General features: G+C 40.9%; 2 protein-coding genes across 2 annotated transcripts; one reads left to right on the forward strand and one right to left on the reverse strand.

Annotated features, from left to right (window-relative positions):
• The first annotated feature begins 244 nt into the window (after positions 1-244).
• On the forward strand, positions 245-796 carry LOC122050795 (extensin-like). The gene has a single exon (XM_042611672.1). It carries the CDS (start codon positions 245-247, stop codon positions 794-796), a length of 552 nt encoding a protein of 183 aa, XP_042467606.1.
• A 12,587-nt stretch (positions 797-13,383) lies between these two features.
• Positions 13,384-14,843, reverse strand: LOC122052895 (xyloglucan endotransglucosylase/hydrolase protein 31-like). Its single transcript, XM_042614635.1, has 4 exons — positions 14,468-14,843; positions 14,294-14,394; positions 13,994-14,220; positions 13,384-13,900 (listed from the first exon to the last, which is right to left on the reverse strand). Exons 1-4 carry the CDS (start codon positions 14,826-14,828, stop codon positions 13,543-13,545), a joined length of 1,047 nt encoding a protein of 348 aa, XP_042470569.1. The 5' UTR covers positions 14,829-14,843; the 3' UTR covers positions 13,384-13,542.
• Positions 14,844-18,965: the final 4,122 nt, after the last annotated feature.

The raw sequence follows: 18,965 nt of genomic DNA on the forward strand, positions 1-18,965 counted from the left end.
ATGGATTTTCATTGATTTTCATGTTTCGAAATTCTGAGGTATTCTTAGACGAGGTCAAATGTGGAGACTTGGCAGCGATAGAACATCTCCAGACGACAAATAGGTATGATGATGAATTTTATAATTTAGGTACTTGTATTAATACTTGGGTAATAATTTAACAGATATGAGGTGAAGTACACGTGTCCTCGTGCTGAGATGTGGTGCAGGACGGCTATGCAAGAGGGCGTTGGAATCTCTAGCGATGGAGTCGCTAGAGAGGTTTGCTGGGATTGAGCCTGTCAATCAAGGACAGACCCCTCATGGTACTGCGGGCGCGTCGGACTCTCAGATCCTGACGGTTCCTTTTCTAAAGTTACCCACATCTACAGTATTCACTGTACCACCAGCGGTACCACCTGCGACAGACCCGACCCCTCCACCCACAGTGCCTGTTGTTATGAACTCGACACCTCCTCCAGCTGTGCTTACGACGTACCCTGCACCACCGCCACCTGTGCTTGTTACTGCATACATGGCACCCACACCAGAAGTACCAGTTCTTTCTTATCTGGTACCACCACCTGCTATACCTCTAGTCGCTCCTGCCCATATTGACCTTGTAGTGCCACCAGCGGTACCTGCTCCAGCTTATGCAACACCACCAGGGGTACCTTCCTTGACCTATCCAGCAGTACCACTTGTAGTACCAGTTCCAGTGGTTCTGTCAGTTCCAACGGTGATCCCTACTCACCCTATTGATATGATTGCGGCACGAGCCCGGATCCCAACCTTGGCAGAGTCGGTGAAAAGTTGATTCACACTATTCCGTGGGGAGACCGATCCGAGCGTGGCTCAGTCTTGGATAGAGACTATGGAGCGGACTTTCTTTTATATGGCTTGCTCCGAGTGGGAGAAAACAGAGCTGGTTTCTTTCTATTTACGGGACGAGGTCGATACCTGGTGGAATACATAGCACTCGATCATAGGCGAGCAACACATCACTTGGGCGAGATTTAGAGAGGCTTTTGAGAGCCATTACTTTCCATGATCATATCAGATGACATGCCGATAGGATTTTCTGAGTCTTCAGTAAAACAACTATGCAATGATGAAATACAATGCTGAATTTAATCGGTTAATCAGATTTTGTCCAGAGTTAGTTGCTGAGGACATGTCACGTATGTTTCAGTTTGTCCAAGGACTGGATGGACATCTTCAAGTAAAGATTGCGGGTTTTGATAATTCATCATATATAGAGGCATTGGATAAAGCCCTTATGATTGAGGTGACTTAGCATAGAGAGAATGCGGACAAGAAAAGGAAGCAGACAGATCTAACTTCAGAACAGACCTAGCAACCATAGGCTACCGGACAACAACAGAGTGGTCGTAGTCAGTCGGGTCAGGGTACTTCTAGGACATTTGGTCGGCCTTAGAAATCAAGGCGGACTTCGTCAGGACGTTTCCGATCTTCTCAACAGAACCAGAAATAGTCCTTCAATGACATGCACTGCACCGGACATGGCTCCAGAGATCACGTCACATCAGCTTGCTCTCTGGGATAGTCAGTTTACTATTATTGCAAACTATCTAGGTACATGAGCCGAGATTGTTCGCTGAAGGCTCAGCATGTGGCTTCCGGGGTTTATGTTCAGGGAGGATAGTTCAGTCAGACAGGGACTCAGCGAGGGGGGGGGGGGGCAGAAGGCCCAAGCTTCGCATCATCCGTAGAGGACAACCCCTCTGGCAGTAGTTGCATATGACATGCATGGACAGGAGCACTCCAGTGCTCACACGGTATCGCAGGGTTCTGTTTCGGGACCTCAGTATTAATCGCAGCCTCAGCCACCAGTGAAGTATCAGCTGTAGCCCCAACCACTGGTCCAATGCCAGTCGCAGTCTCAGCCACTAGTCCAGTATCAGCTCCATCCACATTCACTAGTTTAGTACCAGTCGTAGCCCCAGCCACCAATTCAGTATCAATCACAACCCTCATATCCATCTCTGGCTCAGTATCCAACACCACCTCAATGGCAGGCTCAGACTTCGGCTCAGGCAGAGCAACCTCTGGCAGTGCTACCACCTCCACCCCCGCCAGAGATTGGACGAATTCACACAGTGACCAGAGAGGATGCACTGCGGGCCGACGGATCCGTTTTCTGCGGTGCAATTTTACTTTATGCATTTTCTGTTGATATGCTAATTGATACTGGTAGTTCACATTCCTTTATTTCTCGAGTATTTATGAGGGAGATTGGTAGATTACCTATTCTTAGACCGCGGCGACTGACCATCTTCTTACCGTCCGATGATACATTGGACGTCACTCAGTAAGTCAGAGGATGCCCATTGGACTTCGACAACCATATACTCACTGTAGATTTATTGGTACTGGAAATGGTTGAGTTTAATATTATCCTTGGCATGGACTGACTATCAGCATACCATGCCACGATTGATTGCCAGATGAGGGTGGTCACATTTCGACCTCCGAACCAACCCTTGTGGGATTTCACTGGCATCAGGGATGATGGTATATCGACCATTTCTGTGATTCAGGCTCAGAAGCTGCTGTCACATAGTTATCAAGGATTTCTATTGTCGTTAATTAATGTTGACGATAGCAATAGATCTCAGATCTCAGACATTCCAGTGGTCCAAGAGTATCTGGATGTATTTCCAAATAAGCTACCAGGTTTGCCTCCCCAAAGACAAGTGGAGTTTGCTATTGAGCTAATTTCGGGGACTGCGCCAACATCGAAAGCTCCTTATCATATGACACTGAAAGAATTGGACGAGCTAAAAGTCCAACTCCAGGAGTTATTGGACAGGGGATTTATTCGGCCTAGCATATCTCCATAGGGTTTCTCGGTATTGTTCGTCAAGAAAAAGGGTGGTACTCTGAGATTGTGCATCGATTATAGACAGCTAGATGAATGCAATGACCGTCAGAAATAAGCACCCCTTACCATGAATCAAGGATTTGTTTAATCAACTCAGAGGTACATCAGTGTATTCTAAGATTAATCTGCGGTCCGGATATTATCAGCTGAGAGTCAAAGATTCTTATATTCAGAAGACAACGTTCCGCACCAGATACGGATATTATGAGTTTTTGGTAATGCCATTTGGGCTTACCAATGCTCCAGCAGTATTTATGGATTTGATGAACCGCGTCTTCCTAGAGTATCTAGATTAGTTCATTATCATTTTTATCAACGACATTTTGATCTACTCGCTTTCCGAGGAGGAACATGCACAACATCTTTACATTGTCTTAGAGACTCTTCGACAACATCGTCTATATCTGAAGTTCAGTAAGTGTGCTTTCTGGCTATCCTCAGTCGATTTTCTTGGACACGTGGTTTCTAGCAGAGGTATTTCCGTGGACCCTCAGAAGATCGAGGCTGTCACTAGCTGGGAGCAGCCGAAATCAGTTTAGGAGATCTGCAGTTTCTTGGGATTGGCCGGATATTACAGACGGTTCGTTGAGGGTTTCTCTCTCATTGCTATGCTGCTAACACGCCTAACTAGGAAAGACATGAAGTTCACATGGTCAGAAGCATGCGAGACCAGCTTCTAGGAGCTGAAGCGGAGATTAGTGTCGGCACCGGTTCTAGTTTTGACCTCTGCAGAGGACGGATTCGTGCTCTACACCAACGCTTCTCTATAGAGTTTGGGCGTTGTTTTGATGCAACACGGTAGGGTAGTAGTCTCCTATACTTCTCGTCAGTTAAAGGAGCATGAGAAAAACTACCCAGTACATGATCTGGAGCTGGCTGCTATTATCTTTGCTTTGAAGATTTGGCGGCATCATCTTTATGATATTACATTTGAGATTCTTACTGATCATAATAGTCTCAAATATCTTTTCACTCAGAAGAAACTCAATTTCCGACAGAGGAGATGGATGAAGTTCCTGAAGGATTATGACTGTACTATTAGCTACCACCCAAGGAAAGCTAATGTGGTTGCCAATGCACTTAGCCGGAAGTCCAGACGAACTTTAGTTTGCCACCGAGTTTTGGTCACAGACTTGATTCAACAACAAATAATTGAATCAACTAAAATTTAATCAACTTGAACTTAAACTTAAACTTAAACTTAAAATTTAAATTAAAACTTAAAACTTAAACTTAATTAAATAAAACATAAATTGAAACATTAATTAAATTTTAACTTCAATAAGTATTTATCTTAGTTAGTTATTTCAAATTTTATTAACTTATCAATTAATTAAACCAATACGAGTGTAAATTAATCAACTTAACTAAAAATCAGTGCGTTATTTAAGAACCAAACATATTGAAATTAAACATCACTTTATTAGAGATCACGTCGCCAAAGGAGATATTGAACTTAACTATATTGGATCAAAGTCAAATTTGGTTAACATTTTCACCTAACCACTACCAGAATCCAAATTTAGTAATTTATGAAGATGACTAGGAATGTACACGATAGACTATGACTTTTATTATCAAATAACTTTTCAAATGATTTACAAATCTAGAAAATTTATTTACTTATGTTTTCCAAAATTTTCCATCTCTAGTGTTGTAAAATTATTTTAGCCTTAGATTAGATCTTCATAGAAAATATGATTCTATAGATCTAGAACTTGATCATCTTACAAACACACTAGATCTTTCTTGATTGTGTATTCAAAAACCTAGAATGACGTGAGATGCATGGGTAGATTACTTGGACTTAAGATACTTATATCAGTACATCAACAGAAACCTAGGCGTAAAATACCAAATATTACAGTGATCAGGTTAAGTAATCCATTTTTTCGTCAAACATTAATTGGATACACTTACTTAACTTGACTAACCAAGTGAACACTATTATCTTCTGGTAGTTAGTTAATAACTAACAGTTAGACATTTAAAGATGATTTTCTATATAAATATTTTTTTTGATACATATGAGTCCGGGGGAGATAATTTGAAACCAACTTTTAAAATCGTCTTTTATCCATTGTGAAAAGTTTTTTGTGAACCACTTTTTGAAAAATTAATTGTTAAAGTGTTTTGAAAGTTGTGTTGCGAAAATATTTCAAAAATATTTCTAAGCATTTCAAAAATATTTCTAAGTTAAAAATTCTCAACATTTTGAAAATACTTTTAAACTAAAAATTCTTATTTAAAGTATTTTTAAAAATAGCTTTCAAATTCTTGAAACTCCTTATTATTACTTACCGAAACTTTTGAGAATTTATGCTATGCATTTACAATAAATTTTTGAGAAATAATTTATAAACTCTTGAAAATTTTGTTTTGCAAAATCCAGCTTTATAAAATTTAGCCTGAAAATATCTTGAAAGCTACTTTATAAATTATTTTTGCGAAAGTTAGCTTGTTTTGCAAATGAAATTGGTTACACTTACTCCTCTCTCCGATAAACTTAAAAAATTTATAATTATTTTGTTACATTTCATGCTTACTTCACAAGATTTATTACATGTTTCACAATCTGATATATTTATTTGCACATTATTTTGATGAATGTCAAAGGGAGAGGATTAGGAGTTTAAGTTAAAAAATCAAAGGAAAATAAAAAAAAAATCAAAGAACTTAACCCCAAAAATAATCAAGAGAACAAAACTTAACTATCTTATCTCTCTTAAAATCATATGTTTTTGAATATTTTTCCTTAACTTTAACTCAGGTTGTCATTACATCAAAAAGAGGGAAATTGTTGGTGCAATTTGTAGTAACGGTCTAGCTTAGGTTTTGATGAATGACAAGTGAGTTAAGTTAGATACTATTGTGATCTAATGCATTTATCGAGTGCACAGGTTTCAGGATATTCGATTCCTAACTGGAAGAAAGTCCAGTCGAGAGGTTCGATTCCCGATTAGTGAAGACCGAATGAGTGATTCCGGTAAGTTGGGATGTGCGATTCTCGATGGATAAAGATCGGATGTGTGATTCCGACAAGCCAGGATGTGCGATTCCCGAAGGGTGCAACCCGGATGTTTGATTCTGGTAAGTCGAGATGTACAATTCTCAATGGATGAAGATCGGATGTGCGATTTCGATAGGTCAAGATGTTCAATTTCTGAAGTCTAGATGTGTGATTCCGAAGGGTAACTCGACACCTAATAAGTAGAGGTAAGTCACTGGAGGAGAGTGACTAAGTGAGGACGCGTTCCCATTCGAAGGGATAGTAGGCGTCAGTCTGATTTAGGTCCATTTTAAAAAATTAAATTGAGACCTTGACTAGATCCCGATCTTTGGGAGACAGAATCTAATTACTACTCTTTATTATTACTGTGCTAACATTTATCTTGCAAGTTTATTGGACTAACACGTTTTGCAGAGTAAGACAAACACAAAAGGCCTCGGGTACTGTTCACCTGAGACACCTTCTACGAGATGGAAGGCACCTTCATAGAAGGCGGCTTCAACCATTTGAAGGCGTCTTCACACTATTCCTGGAAGACGCCTTCAATGCTATGGAAGACACCTTCTACAGGATAAAGTTTAACCTTCTCGAAAAATAAGTTTCAACAAGTTTTGAAATCAGATTTATCCAATTGGAGGTGCCTTTAAGGCCTTGGAAGGTGCCTTCCAAGCTCAATAAAAGAGGTGCTCACCCACACTTTGATATACAACTTCGATATGAGCTACTGCACATCCGATTGAGCTTTCGTCTGCTCTCGCTTTCTGTGACTGCTGCAGAAAGTCTACCTACCACCAAGCTATGCTTCTGAGACATCCGATCATCTCCGACAGACCGACTGCAACACATCGAGTACTCCAAATTATTGGTAACCTTTTATTAAGTGTTACATTTCTAATTATTACTATTTTAAAAGGGAAGTGTAGGCTGTTGCACTGTCCCTATTTTTGTACTCGATCACCTCTTCTGGTGATTCTGGAAGAGGCATTTAGTGGGTTACCCATCGATAGGTCTGCAAGACCTAGGTCTTGGAGTAGGAGTCGTCGTAGGCTCTGAACCAAGTAAACCGCCTGTGTTTTTCTGGTATTTTCTATTTTTGATTATTTTTCTTATTCTCCACTACCTATACTTTATTTTTAAAACAAAAAAGAACTAGTTTTCAAAAACCACATAATTCACCCCCTCTCACATACGACTCGATCTAACACACATGACCAAAACGAGAGAAATCGTCAATAAATATAATGAAATAGGAAGCTCCATGTCTAGCCTTCACATTCATTGGACTATAAATATCCGAATGAATTAACTGCAATGGTGATTCAACTCTAATAGTCTTATCAAATAATTTCCTAGTTACTTTTCTAGCAAGACAATGCTCATATATAGACAAGTAAATCTTAGCTTGAGTGCCCAATAGACCCTCCTTAGCCAACCGATTCATACGTTCTTGTCCTATGTGTCTTAATCTAGCATGCCAAATCTCATCAATTATACCTGCATCACTAGTTAGAGCAATGCTCGAAAAATAACCTTCAATTGCACAATTGACATCTGGTTCTACATCAAGAACTATAAAACATTTATTAAAAAATCATGTCCGATTGACACTGAGCCAATCTTAAGTTCAATACACCGATTGTAAAAATTAATACAATGCCCTAAATCAAGAAAACACGTAACAAAAATAAGATGATGTCGAATTTCAGGAGCATACAAGACATCATGTAGAAACAAAACACTACCACCACGAAGATTGAGTTTGCAAGTACCGACTTCTTTAACTTTAACTCTTGCATTGTTTCTTACATAGATCTATTTGTTGTCAGTTGGTACCCGACGATACTCTACAAATGTAACTCACTCCCGAACTACATGGTTTGTTGCTCCCAAATCTATAGTTAACAAAGGATAATAATCAGTTAACAACACTGAGCTAGCAACAAAATGTTGAAGAAAAGAAGACACACTTGGATTTATCTTTTTCGGCTCAATGCACTCCCAAGCGAAGTGACCCTTCTTACCACAGTTAAAATAAGTCAACTTGTTTTTAGATTTCTTTCCAGTTTTTTTTTCCTATCTTCTTAATTGGGTCTTGTCCCACAGTAGCAGCTTCTTTCTTCTTTCCCTTCCCTTTCTTGAACCATTTATTTTTCATGGATCTAGATAATCCAACAGAACTAACAGCCACATAGGCTAGTCTAGAAATCTTTGTAGATTCAACTCTCTCCGCCTCTAATTCTACATGGCGTGAGATGCCAATGAAAGTCTTGATATTTTCACTGTGAGTTAGGGTCTGCTTCATGGTCTCCCAAGAATCTGGAAGGGAATGAATAACTGCTTGAACATGTTGTTCATTGGTCAACTCATGACCAACAGTTTTAAGCTCCCGAATCATGTTTGATATCTCCCTAAGGTGTTGAACTATTGAAACATTCAGATGCTTCTTATAACTGTCAAACTTGATTGTCAGCTGTCAAAGCTTGCTCAGACTTATTCCACTGTATTTCTCCTTAAGGTCTACCCAGACTGCATGAGCCGAAAGATATGACTCATACTCAAAAGCTATGTCATCTATCATTGAACTAATCAATATGCCCTTTGTAGTGGAGTCTTTTTTCTTCCATGCCTTATAGGTATCAAGATCTCGTCTGTTCTATGCAATGGGACAATCTATAGGTTCTACCATAACTTGATTTACAGTCTCCAGAACTTTTTGTTCCTCAAGTACATATTGTATCCGAGGTGCCAGATTTTATAGTTATCCCCATCAAGTTTTCACCCTTGTTGAGTTCAGCTATAATATTTTTGGTTGTCATAATCTATCATAAATAAACACATTATTTAGTGTTCAGTGTAATTCATATGCATGTAATTTATGATTGACTTAATATTAATTTGAGTTGGTTTACAAAATCAAGAAATGACTATATTTTCACTCATCATTCATCTGACTAATCAAATCAATATTGGTTAATTATGTTACACACATTCTAACAAATAAACTACTTATTTATTATATCATGTTTTTTTAATTAAATAAACTAATCATTTAATAAAATGAACTAATTATTTATCATATATTATGTAGAGTAAATAACATAAATTAAATATATGAATGAACATATCATTAACATAAAAATATGCTGCATATTATTAACACATAACAAACTGACATGCACTAAATGGACTAATACTGTTCATACATAATGATAATAACAATAACAATAACATAACTCTAATAAACTAGATATTCTAACACCACTCTCACTAGGACAGACATTAGTGTAGTGACCCACATTATCCCTTTTAACTTGGACTCATTTGTAGTAATCACAGGTGGGACAACTTTAGGATTCTCTATTGGATCCTCTTCTAGACCTTCCTCGATCATTTTAGGGTCCTCTTCGAACTCTCAGGATCTTCTTCGGCGATATGGTGAAGTAGTTCCTCACATAATTCTAAATATGTGACGCGCCCCCCCCCCCCCCCCCCCCCCCCAAAACATAATCTACTATCACCTTAGGATACTCTGGCAATAAACCCATCAAAGTCCAAATCCTATAATTGTCAAGGACTGAAAACTCTTTTCACTCAAGTTTCCAAAATAGGTCATCAAGTCGTCCAACGTGTCTGTAGACTCCGTAAGCAGAGTTATTTATCTCCTGAATTTCCTCCCTAAGCTAGTTCCGTCGCACTTTGCAACGAGTCAATGTAGTAATCGTCCGTGCTATCTGAAAAAATGGAATTAAATAAGTCATTACAAAACTGACTAACCAGTACAAAATCGGCTTAATTCAATTTATACAGGCATAGAACCAACACAATAAATCAAGAAAAATAAAATCTTCTCGATTTTTAAGAGTTTAAGTCAACTAACCCATTGGACCAGTCGATCAGGAATCCAGATCCTAAACTTGGTCTATTGCCCTCAATTAGAACTAATCTAATTGGACAAGGATTTTCTGTACCTATGTTATGTTATTGTTTAATCTAAGTTCATTTCAGTTAATTTCAGACTTACTGATCAAACTCAAGTTTGTTTGATCAAATTAATGCTTATTGGTTTTAGTATGACTCATTAGAATAAATCTAATCTAATTAATCAAATTAGACCCAATAGGACAAATCTAGTCATTTGATCATATATGATTAAGCTCAATTAATCAACCCAAATCGAATCTAATTTGAATTAGATTAGTTCAATTAAATTAATTAATGATTTAATCTAAATCGAATCTAATTATATCAACCAATTATAATTTATTCAAACCTGCATAATATACTTTTTTTTAAATACGATAGTTTAAAAAAAATATGCATAGAAAAATAAAATTCTTTTGCTAATGTATTCGAAAGTTTTCGTTTTTTTTTTCTATTTTGAATTCTACAAAATTTATCATGCAGAAGGAAAAAACACAACGTTATTTTTTTAATTTAATTTATTAAAATCAAACTTTCTCTCACGAAACACTGTGCTTCGTGTTTCTTGTTCTCAACACTTTCTCTGCCGCACGCCACCCACGTCGCACGTCGTACGCCTGTGCTTCCATGCAACTGTGATAGACACGGTCGCGGCCATGAAGGCCAATCGCCGACCTACTCAGACAGTCGCCGGTCCTCTGACGCATCGCGCCCCAAACCCTGACGCATCACCGACCATTGCGAGAGGTGATTTTTAGTGCTCTTCAGCGCGCCCCGGCCAGTGACACATCGTTGGCCAGCCGAGATACCTTCGGCGATTCTTGAATGCCGTCACCAGCATACCTCTATGACCCGAGCCTGTCTTTGGTGGAAATCTTGACACTGATTTTCCAACCTAGGCAGTGTGCTACCGAGCAGCGACGCTAACGCCGGCGAGCGACTCGGTCATCGACCTGTAATCCTGTTGCCGGTTTCCCTGTGACCCTACTGTCTGCTTCCTACTACCGTGATGCAGTCATCGGCCCTCATCTGCTATGACACATTAGTCGTGTAAACTGTGATGAGAAATCACAACTAGGTATAATTCCTAATACTCTGGTCTAATGAAGGAATTATCATTGAAATTTACTGTATGAAACAATAAATCATGTTACGATGAAATTCAAAGGAGGCGCAAAATGTTGGATGGAAGAAGTCGTCTCTTACCGTCTGCGAGAAGGTTACAGTGACAAACATTTTTCGAGGATTCCACAAATCAAATCTCGCATCATCAAATATTTTTTTTCCTCTCGTTCTTTCACACCTCTATGTGAACCACGCTTGAATGCACCTTTTATAATGAAAATTATCTTAAAAATAAAAGAATTTTTTTTCTCTCAAGGAAGAAGACACGTGAGCAAGTCCACGTTCTCATTTCCTACAAATCCACCTGTTAAAATTGTTTGGCTCTAGTGCAATTCGCCCAACTTAAAATAATTGAATGTAATGTTTATATGAAATAATAATAAAATAATTAGTTATAGTAGAGGAATGAATAATTTATATCTTATAAATATATGATAACTATAAAATTTTATAATTAACTATCGGAATGATTATTATATAAAAAATCACATCCATACGAGGTCATGTTTTACAAACTGATGAACTTGAAATCAACTTACCCTTTTCAGTGTAATTTATAGAGGATAGTATCTCATATATATACTTATGATATTAACAATCTCCTAAAATGAGATGAGATCTTCCTCTAAAAAAACTATTATCTGAGTGATTTGAAATGAAAAAAAAAAAATCTCATATAGTGAGAAGAGTTAAGTTGAAGGGGCGTATGTTAAATGAAGAATAAACCTTTAAATTCATCAACTGAATTTGTTGAGTGAACACAACTAAAATAGCTCCATTCGACCCACAATAAAGAGAGGGTATATTCCAAGCTGGTCTCCCATTCGCAAGCCCAATTAGTTGGGCTACTTGCCTTGATCAAGAAGCCCAAATGGGAAGCCTGATATCAATTTGGGTAGGATAAGTTCAAAATTTCAGTGATAATTTTTTTTCCCCGTGATAACCTAGGGTAAATATTTGTCGCGAGGCTATGGTGTCATAGTGGTAGGATATTCAAGTTGTTATTTAGGTAATCGTAGTTTGATCTTCAACTATGATATATTTGTAGAAATTTTTCTTACAAACGGGGCGTACTCAAAGGATGCTAGGCTTCTGGGCTACCCGTCATTTACGTTTTCCAATTTATCCTGATGATCAATGGGAGATTTTTATGAGGCAAGATTGATTATCCCATGACTAATTAATGAGGCTCACTAAATTTATCATTTATTTTTTTTAAAATATTTTATTTTAAAATACCTCCTCTTGAATTACGTAAAGGATAAAAGGGATATAAATCATGAGATTCATTTATAGTCGACTTTTAATGACCGGGAGGTGAAAGTAATTTTTTCCCAAGACATGTCGATCGAGAATTTATCTGTCTATTATCGCAAATATGTGCCTTGAATATTGAATGATGAACCAGATAACATTGAATCTGGGACAACCAATCCGGTACCACAGAAGTTTTCCATCGACTGCTAGGAGTAAATCGAGAAGCACTTGTGATGGGTGCTCCAGAAGTCCATCATCCCGTGGTTGCATATCTTATTTAGAGGAAAAAATCTCTATAAATACGTTGTAGGTAGGAGATCGAACTGTGAGTACTTGAATAACAACTTGACACCTTTCAGTTGCACCGTAATCCAAAGGTATTAAATTGATGAACTAGATAATACCAAACCTGAGATTACAATTCAGCCCCATGGAAGTTTCTTACCAATTCTCAGAATAAATTGGGAAATACTCGCGACGAACGATCCAAAAGTCCAATATCCCATAATTACGCGTTCAATTTGAAAAATATCCTATAAATAAATTATAATTAGAAATCAAACCCTAAATATATAATTTAATATACTTCTACTGCATTGTAACTAGAGATGACGTCTTAGTACTGAATAATTAATTAGGTAAAATAATGTTAAATTTAAGATGATCGATAATTAATTAAATTAGATAATAATTAATTTGATCTCATAAAAATTTACCATCGATGGTTAGAACAAATTGGCAAATGTACATGAAAGTCTATCCTAATAATCTGTCAGATCCACTATCTCAAATGTTTGATCTGGTTATAGCCTTGGATACTGAAAGATGCTTTATCAGTGGCGTGGCTGAAAAATTAAAATCCAGCGGACGCGCCGCCCAATAAAATACATCGGCAACCGATGCGCCGATTCCTGCCTGATCCATCGGTCGATCTCAACGGCCGCGTGCCGAACGCACAGCCTCCCACCGACACCGACAACCACTCTCCATTTGCTACAATTGATCAATCATTTATGCTCCGCCGTATTTTTATATATATAATAAACGCGACATGGCAGTGTCGGCGGACAGTTGATCGTGATCTTGGCCACCATCGGAGACCAGTCCACTGCTGCCCGTCCGTAAGTTGGGGACCTCCGTCTGTACTGTCCATCTGAGTTCAGAGACCACATTTTACAGTATCATATCAATAAATGTATACAATATTGATTAATTATGAGCACACTCTTACATTAGAGTCGCCTCCACTACAAACACATTACGGTAGAAGGGCGGTCCATCATAATTATAATTAAGTAACACTAAAACAACGCTAGCTACTCATAATTTAACTATGCTCTTAATTTCAACACTCAGGTGTGAGAGAATGGTCTCTCGTGTAATCTTGACAATAGTAGTAGACCATATAGTTCTTCTGAACCCACTCCATAGCTGCGTATTGCTCCGAGCTAAGCCCGTTTCCAGACGGCGACGAGGACACCAACTGGCAGCTCGACGATGCAGAATCTGTGCACCCTCCTATCTTAAAATTTGTGTATCTCCCCACAAAAGGTTGATACCTGTAGTCTGTTCTGTATCTTCCATTATCAGTGGCCCAATTTGATGCGTCCCATATGGAGCCATACACCCACATTTGCCGTTCGGGGAATATCGCCTCCATCTTTCGAGCATATCTTCGTATCGGCACGTCGTCGACAAAAAATCTGCAATCGGTATAGTGCAAGATCATGGAATCGAGAGTTCGTTGTTGAGGAATTTATGGCTATTATGTTAGAGTGAAGTCTGTTATTACTCACATGACCTCATCTGGATTCCAAAGAATCGCATAGTGGTGGAAGTCGGCCGTCGGGTCGAACCAAAGGTGGAACCTCATCTCCCGGCCAACGATCTGACCGTCGCCGCCGTCGCCACTGCCTCTCACGTACACATTCGTCTGCAGCACGTACGGCTGCCCTTCTATGTTCCCCAGGAATTCGATGTCCACTTCGTCATGGAATCCAGGGTACGCTTGATCATTGGAAAGCTGCAGATCAAGCAAATCATCGGCTAATGTGTTAGAGATTAGAAGAGACAGAGGAAGCATGCAGTTTGCTCACATAGAATGCTGTGTTAGTGCCGGCAGTGTAGCCACTTTGGAGTTTGACGGAGGCCCCGAAGTAGCCATTTCTGTAAGAATTGATCGACTTGAATCCACTTCCTGCATCGACGACGGGCCAATATTTTTGAGCCGAAAGAAGAGGCAAGTTTAGCTGAAGTTTGTCCGAACAGACCTGAGTTGCTGTCGAGCCAAATGGTGGTTGAGTACTGATCTGGAGAAATGGTTTGGTGCTCGGGTCCCCAGAGGTTAGTGTAACCTTCTCCGAACTTAATTGGGCTCAGTGAGGAACTGGGGGAGTACCCAGGAGATGGTTGGGAATTGATGAAGATGAGATTCTGGAGGACGAGCAAAAGCAAGGGGATGAGAAAAGGTGCCATTAGTCTGAAGGGCGAGGTCAATGGCTTAGGATGGGGGAGGACGGGAGGTTGCACAGGGTTTATATAGATTGTAACAGCCGAAGCGGTTGAACCCCAGTTTTGGTAAACAGAGGAAGAAACAGAGTAGAACTGATGTGGTTCGTGTTGAATGGCCATCAAACCAATCGGTGCTTTAAAACTATTTTCCACTTATTAAGCTGTGATGTTTGACTCATTTAAGGACTGACTACGAGATTCATATATTTATTTCTGTTTGCACAGAAATTTCTTTCCGTGATTTACGCGATCACAGAGATCCCACTGGTTAGCTTGCAAACAAAATCTTGAACCAGTTATTCAGCCAGAGATCAAGCCACCACCATTGCTGAAGCATCCAAAAAACAAAGAGGGAAATCTTGAACCGGCAAAGACATTCTTGCTCTATCAATTTTTTATCGATACTGACTATTTCTTTGCAAGTAAAAGATCAGTGTCCACATTGGCCAGTGCTGGCCAAGCTAACATTGCCCTCTGCGCATAATATGTGATTGGGCGAAGGGGGTGTGTCTCAATCAGTTGCATGAATCTAACTATCCTCACGCCTCCCCACATGTAATTGCGTGAAAGAATGCATCTCCATTGATCCACAAATCTAACTATATCTTTGCAAGTAGAAACCAGTGCACATGTTGGTTAGCTTAGAGGTAATTGGTACGAAGCCCCTTTCGTATGAAGTGGTGCCTCTTTGTTGGGACATAAAGTTAAAGAATTTGTTCACGAGTGCATATCACTGCGCGCGCATGTTGATTAGCTCAGTACATCTCTTGTTTGGTCATAAATCTTAAACTGAACTTTGAACTTTTATTTAATGGTATTTATGATACAATTTGATAGCATCTGTAATATAATTTCATATTATTTATTTATTTAGCCTGTCATTGCTCTCCATGTTAGTTCGATAGAGAAGAGCAGGCAAGTGGTTTGAAAAAGGAGATTCTGGGCCTGAGGATGCATGTTACGGCTAAGTTAAGATGTCACCCTCATGTTGGTTGAGCTGAAAAAGCATCTCTTTCTTCCCTCGTTTAGGTATTGCGTTGCGCACCCACTTCTGTTGCCCTGCCTGCGTGCGCAGAGATGTTGCATGGGTTCGATCGAGGAGTATTTGAGCAACTGCCCACCGCACTGCGCGCGAGCACGCCCACTGCGTGGCCCGGGCACATGCACATTCCGACGGGCGACGGGCGACGGGCGACGGGCGACGGGCGACGTGCGCGCGGTGCTAACAAACGGCTGCAGGCGACTTTCAACTCTACTGGCCACTGGCGTTTGGCGTTTGGCGATGGGCTAGTGTACGTGGGGCACATGCCAAGCAGCAAAGACTTTGGATAGTGCACTGGCGAGGCTGTCCAAACCCAAGTTTTATAGAAAGTAGACTTGACAAATGTTCAAGGCGTGGCATGCACGCAAGGCATGCCAAGTAAAGCGACATCGCGGGACTGTCCAAGCCCAAGTCTTATAGGAGGAAGACTTGGTAAACCAGCAAGCGTGACATGAGCACAAGTCATGCCAAGCAGTGAACTAGCAGTGCGCGGAGCACTGTCCAAGCCCAAGTCTACAGAAGGCGGACTTGACAAATCAGCAGGCGTGGCATGGGTGCAAACCTTACCAAGCAGCAGATTGCAAATGTGCAGGGTACTATCCAAGCCCAAGTCTGCAGGAGGCGGACTTGGCAATCCATTGAGTCTGGCATGCAAAATATGTCAAGCAACGGAGCGGTGGCGTGGGGTTGTTCAAAGCCCAAATCTTATTGGAAAAGGAGTTGGCAATGATACGGGTGTGGCTTGTGCACGAGGCCCACCAAAGTAACGGATACGGTAGCACGCAGGGTGCTACCCAAGCACAAATCATGCATATGGCAGACTTGGCAATCGGGCGAGCAAGGCATGAGAGCAGGGCATGCCAATCAGCAAAGGTGCGGACAAATGGACTTGTCTGTGTTGCTGAAGGAGCAGACAGATGGACTTGTCTGTGGTAACAAAGGTGTGGGTAGATGGACTTGTCCGTGGCACCAAGGGAGCGGACAGATGAACTTGTTCGTAGTGCCAAAGAGATAGAGCCGTGGGCCAAGCACTTGGTGTGCAAACAGACTTTGGCGTGGGGCCAAAGAAGCGGAGCTAAAGATGGACCGGACAGATGACTTGTCCGTGGTGCCAAAGAAACGAAGCCATTGTGCGAACACTAGGCGGACAGATGGACTATTCATGGTGCCAACGAGGCCAGATCGTGGTCAAGCACAAGGTGTGCAGATTGACACTTAGCGTGGACCAATGCAGTGAAGCCATGGGGAGAAGCACAAGCGGTGAATGCTGACACTTGGCATAGGACCAATGCAACATCATAATGGGCAAAGCACAAGGGTGCAGACTACCACTTGGCATGGTGCCAATGCAGCCAAGACATGTGGACAAAACGGTTTTGTAAGTTAAGTTGGTTTTATCCATGTGGCACAAGGGATTGGTGCAACCACCATGTAACCTCCTTTGTAATCGTCGCCTATGCATGATAAATATGCAAGGTAGGTCATTGTCAAAGAGTGCCAAGAGTGGTGCTAAGTGTTGGGGCAATTTCCCTAGGTTAAGTTTGACCAGTTTGACTAAGCTTGAGTTGAGTCAAGCTTGAGTCAGGATTTGAGTTTTGATGTTTGATAATATAAGGAGATTGCTGGAGAAATCGTCCGGTTATGGAGATGGTCAAAGGGTTGACCAGGTTGATAAGAAAACAAGTCAAGTAGGTTAGGGATGACAGGAGACTTGACTGGGTAAGTCCTAACTGGAGGTTAGGCGTCTGGAAGTCCTAACTGGAAGTTAGGTAGAGGTAAAGTCCTAGTGAGGAGCTAGGCAGGAGAAAGTCCTGGTGAGGAGCCAGGCAACAGGAAAGTCCTAGTGAGGAGCTAGGCAGGAGAAAGTCCTGGTGAGGAGCCAGGCAACAGAAAAGTCCTAGTGAGGAGCTAGGCAGGAGAAAGTCCTGGTGAGGAGCCATGCAAAATTGGAAAGTCCTGGTGAGGAGTCAGGCAATTGGAAAGCCCAAGTATGATCTTGGCAAAGGAGAAAGTCCTGGTGAGGAGTCAGGTAATTGGAAAGTCCAAGTGTGATCTTGGCAAAGGTTGTAAGTCCAAGTATGTGATCTTGGTAAGGTAAGTCCTAGTGTGACTTGGCAAGAAGAACTCGAAAACTAGGATGAGGCCGAAGGAAGCTCTTGAAGGCAAGGCGTGAAGAATGGGGAGATATCCGAGGGACGCAAGGCTGATGGAGGAGGTTAGAAGGCTAGTTCGAGGTTGGTCGAGTGTGGCCAAATGCTAGGCATGGAGACCCAATAGGTCACGGTTGACCAGGAGTTGGGTTGGAGATTTTGGACTTGAGTTTGAGTCAAGTTCAAGCTGATCAATCGATCGGGCGATCGATTGAACCAGGGTCCAATCGATCAGTGGATCGATTGGAGTGTGTTACGAAGGAAGGAATGACCCAATCGATTGGTCGATCGATTAGGACCATAATTCGCGAGCACAGAGGTCTTCCCAATCGATCGGACGATCGATTGGGAGCTGCCGATCGATTGGGCAGGGGAGTTCTCGCGCGATCGCGAGAACACAGAAATCTTCTGAATCGATCCACCGATCGATCCAGATGTTCCCAATCGATCGGTTGATCGATTGGGATTCGACTGTTGGGCAGGATGTAGTTGATGGATGGTGCTGACGTGGCAATCGATTGGGGATGAATTGGATCGATTAGGAGCACTGTTTAAAGCCTGGGTGAAGCGTTTTCTTCGCCAGAACTTTGCGTTCTTCTCCTGCGATTTCTCTCCGACTTTCACAACGATTTCTCCAGAGATTCTTGCCAGTTCTTGAAGATTCTTGGACTGCATCTCCAAGATTCAAGAGTCAACAACAACACGCAGCAAGTAAACAAGAAGAGTGTGTGTTTCACTTGTATTTTTGTATTTCTCTTCTTGTGTGAGTTGTATTTGTGTGTTGGGTTTGTATGAGGCTTCTCCGCCTCCGGCTGCGACCAAGAAAGAGTATTTCATAGTGGAGGGGTGAGTCGGTATGTGGATCCTTGGATTAGTCACCTCTACTTGAGGTGGATACCAAGTAAACCCTAGGTGTTAGCATTATGAGTCTTGTATTTCATTTCCTCTGCATATTATCAACAAGACGAAGCAAATGACGCAAGTGCGCGACTAACCGCCATTCACCCCCCTCTAGCGGGCACAAAGGTCCCTTCAATTGGTATCAGAGCGAGGTCGCTCTTCTAC

This window comes from Zingiber officinale, chromosome 3A (assembly GCF_018446385.1).
Source record: "Zingiber officinale cultivar Zhangliang chromosome 3A, Zo_v1.1, whole genome shotgun sequence".
In the NCBI taxonomy this organism is placed as follows: Eukaryota; Viridiplantae; Streptophyta; class Magnoliopsida; order Zingiberales; family Zingiberaceae; genus Zingiber; species Zingiber officinale.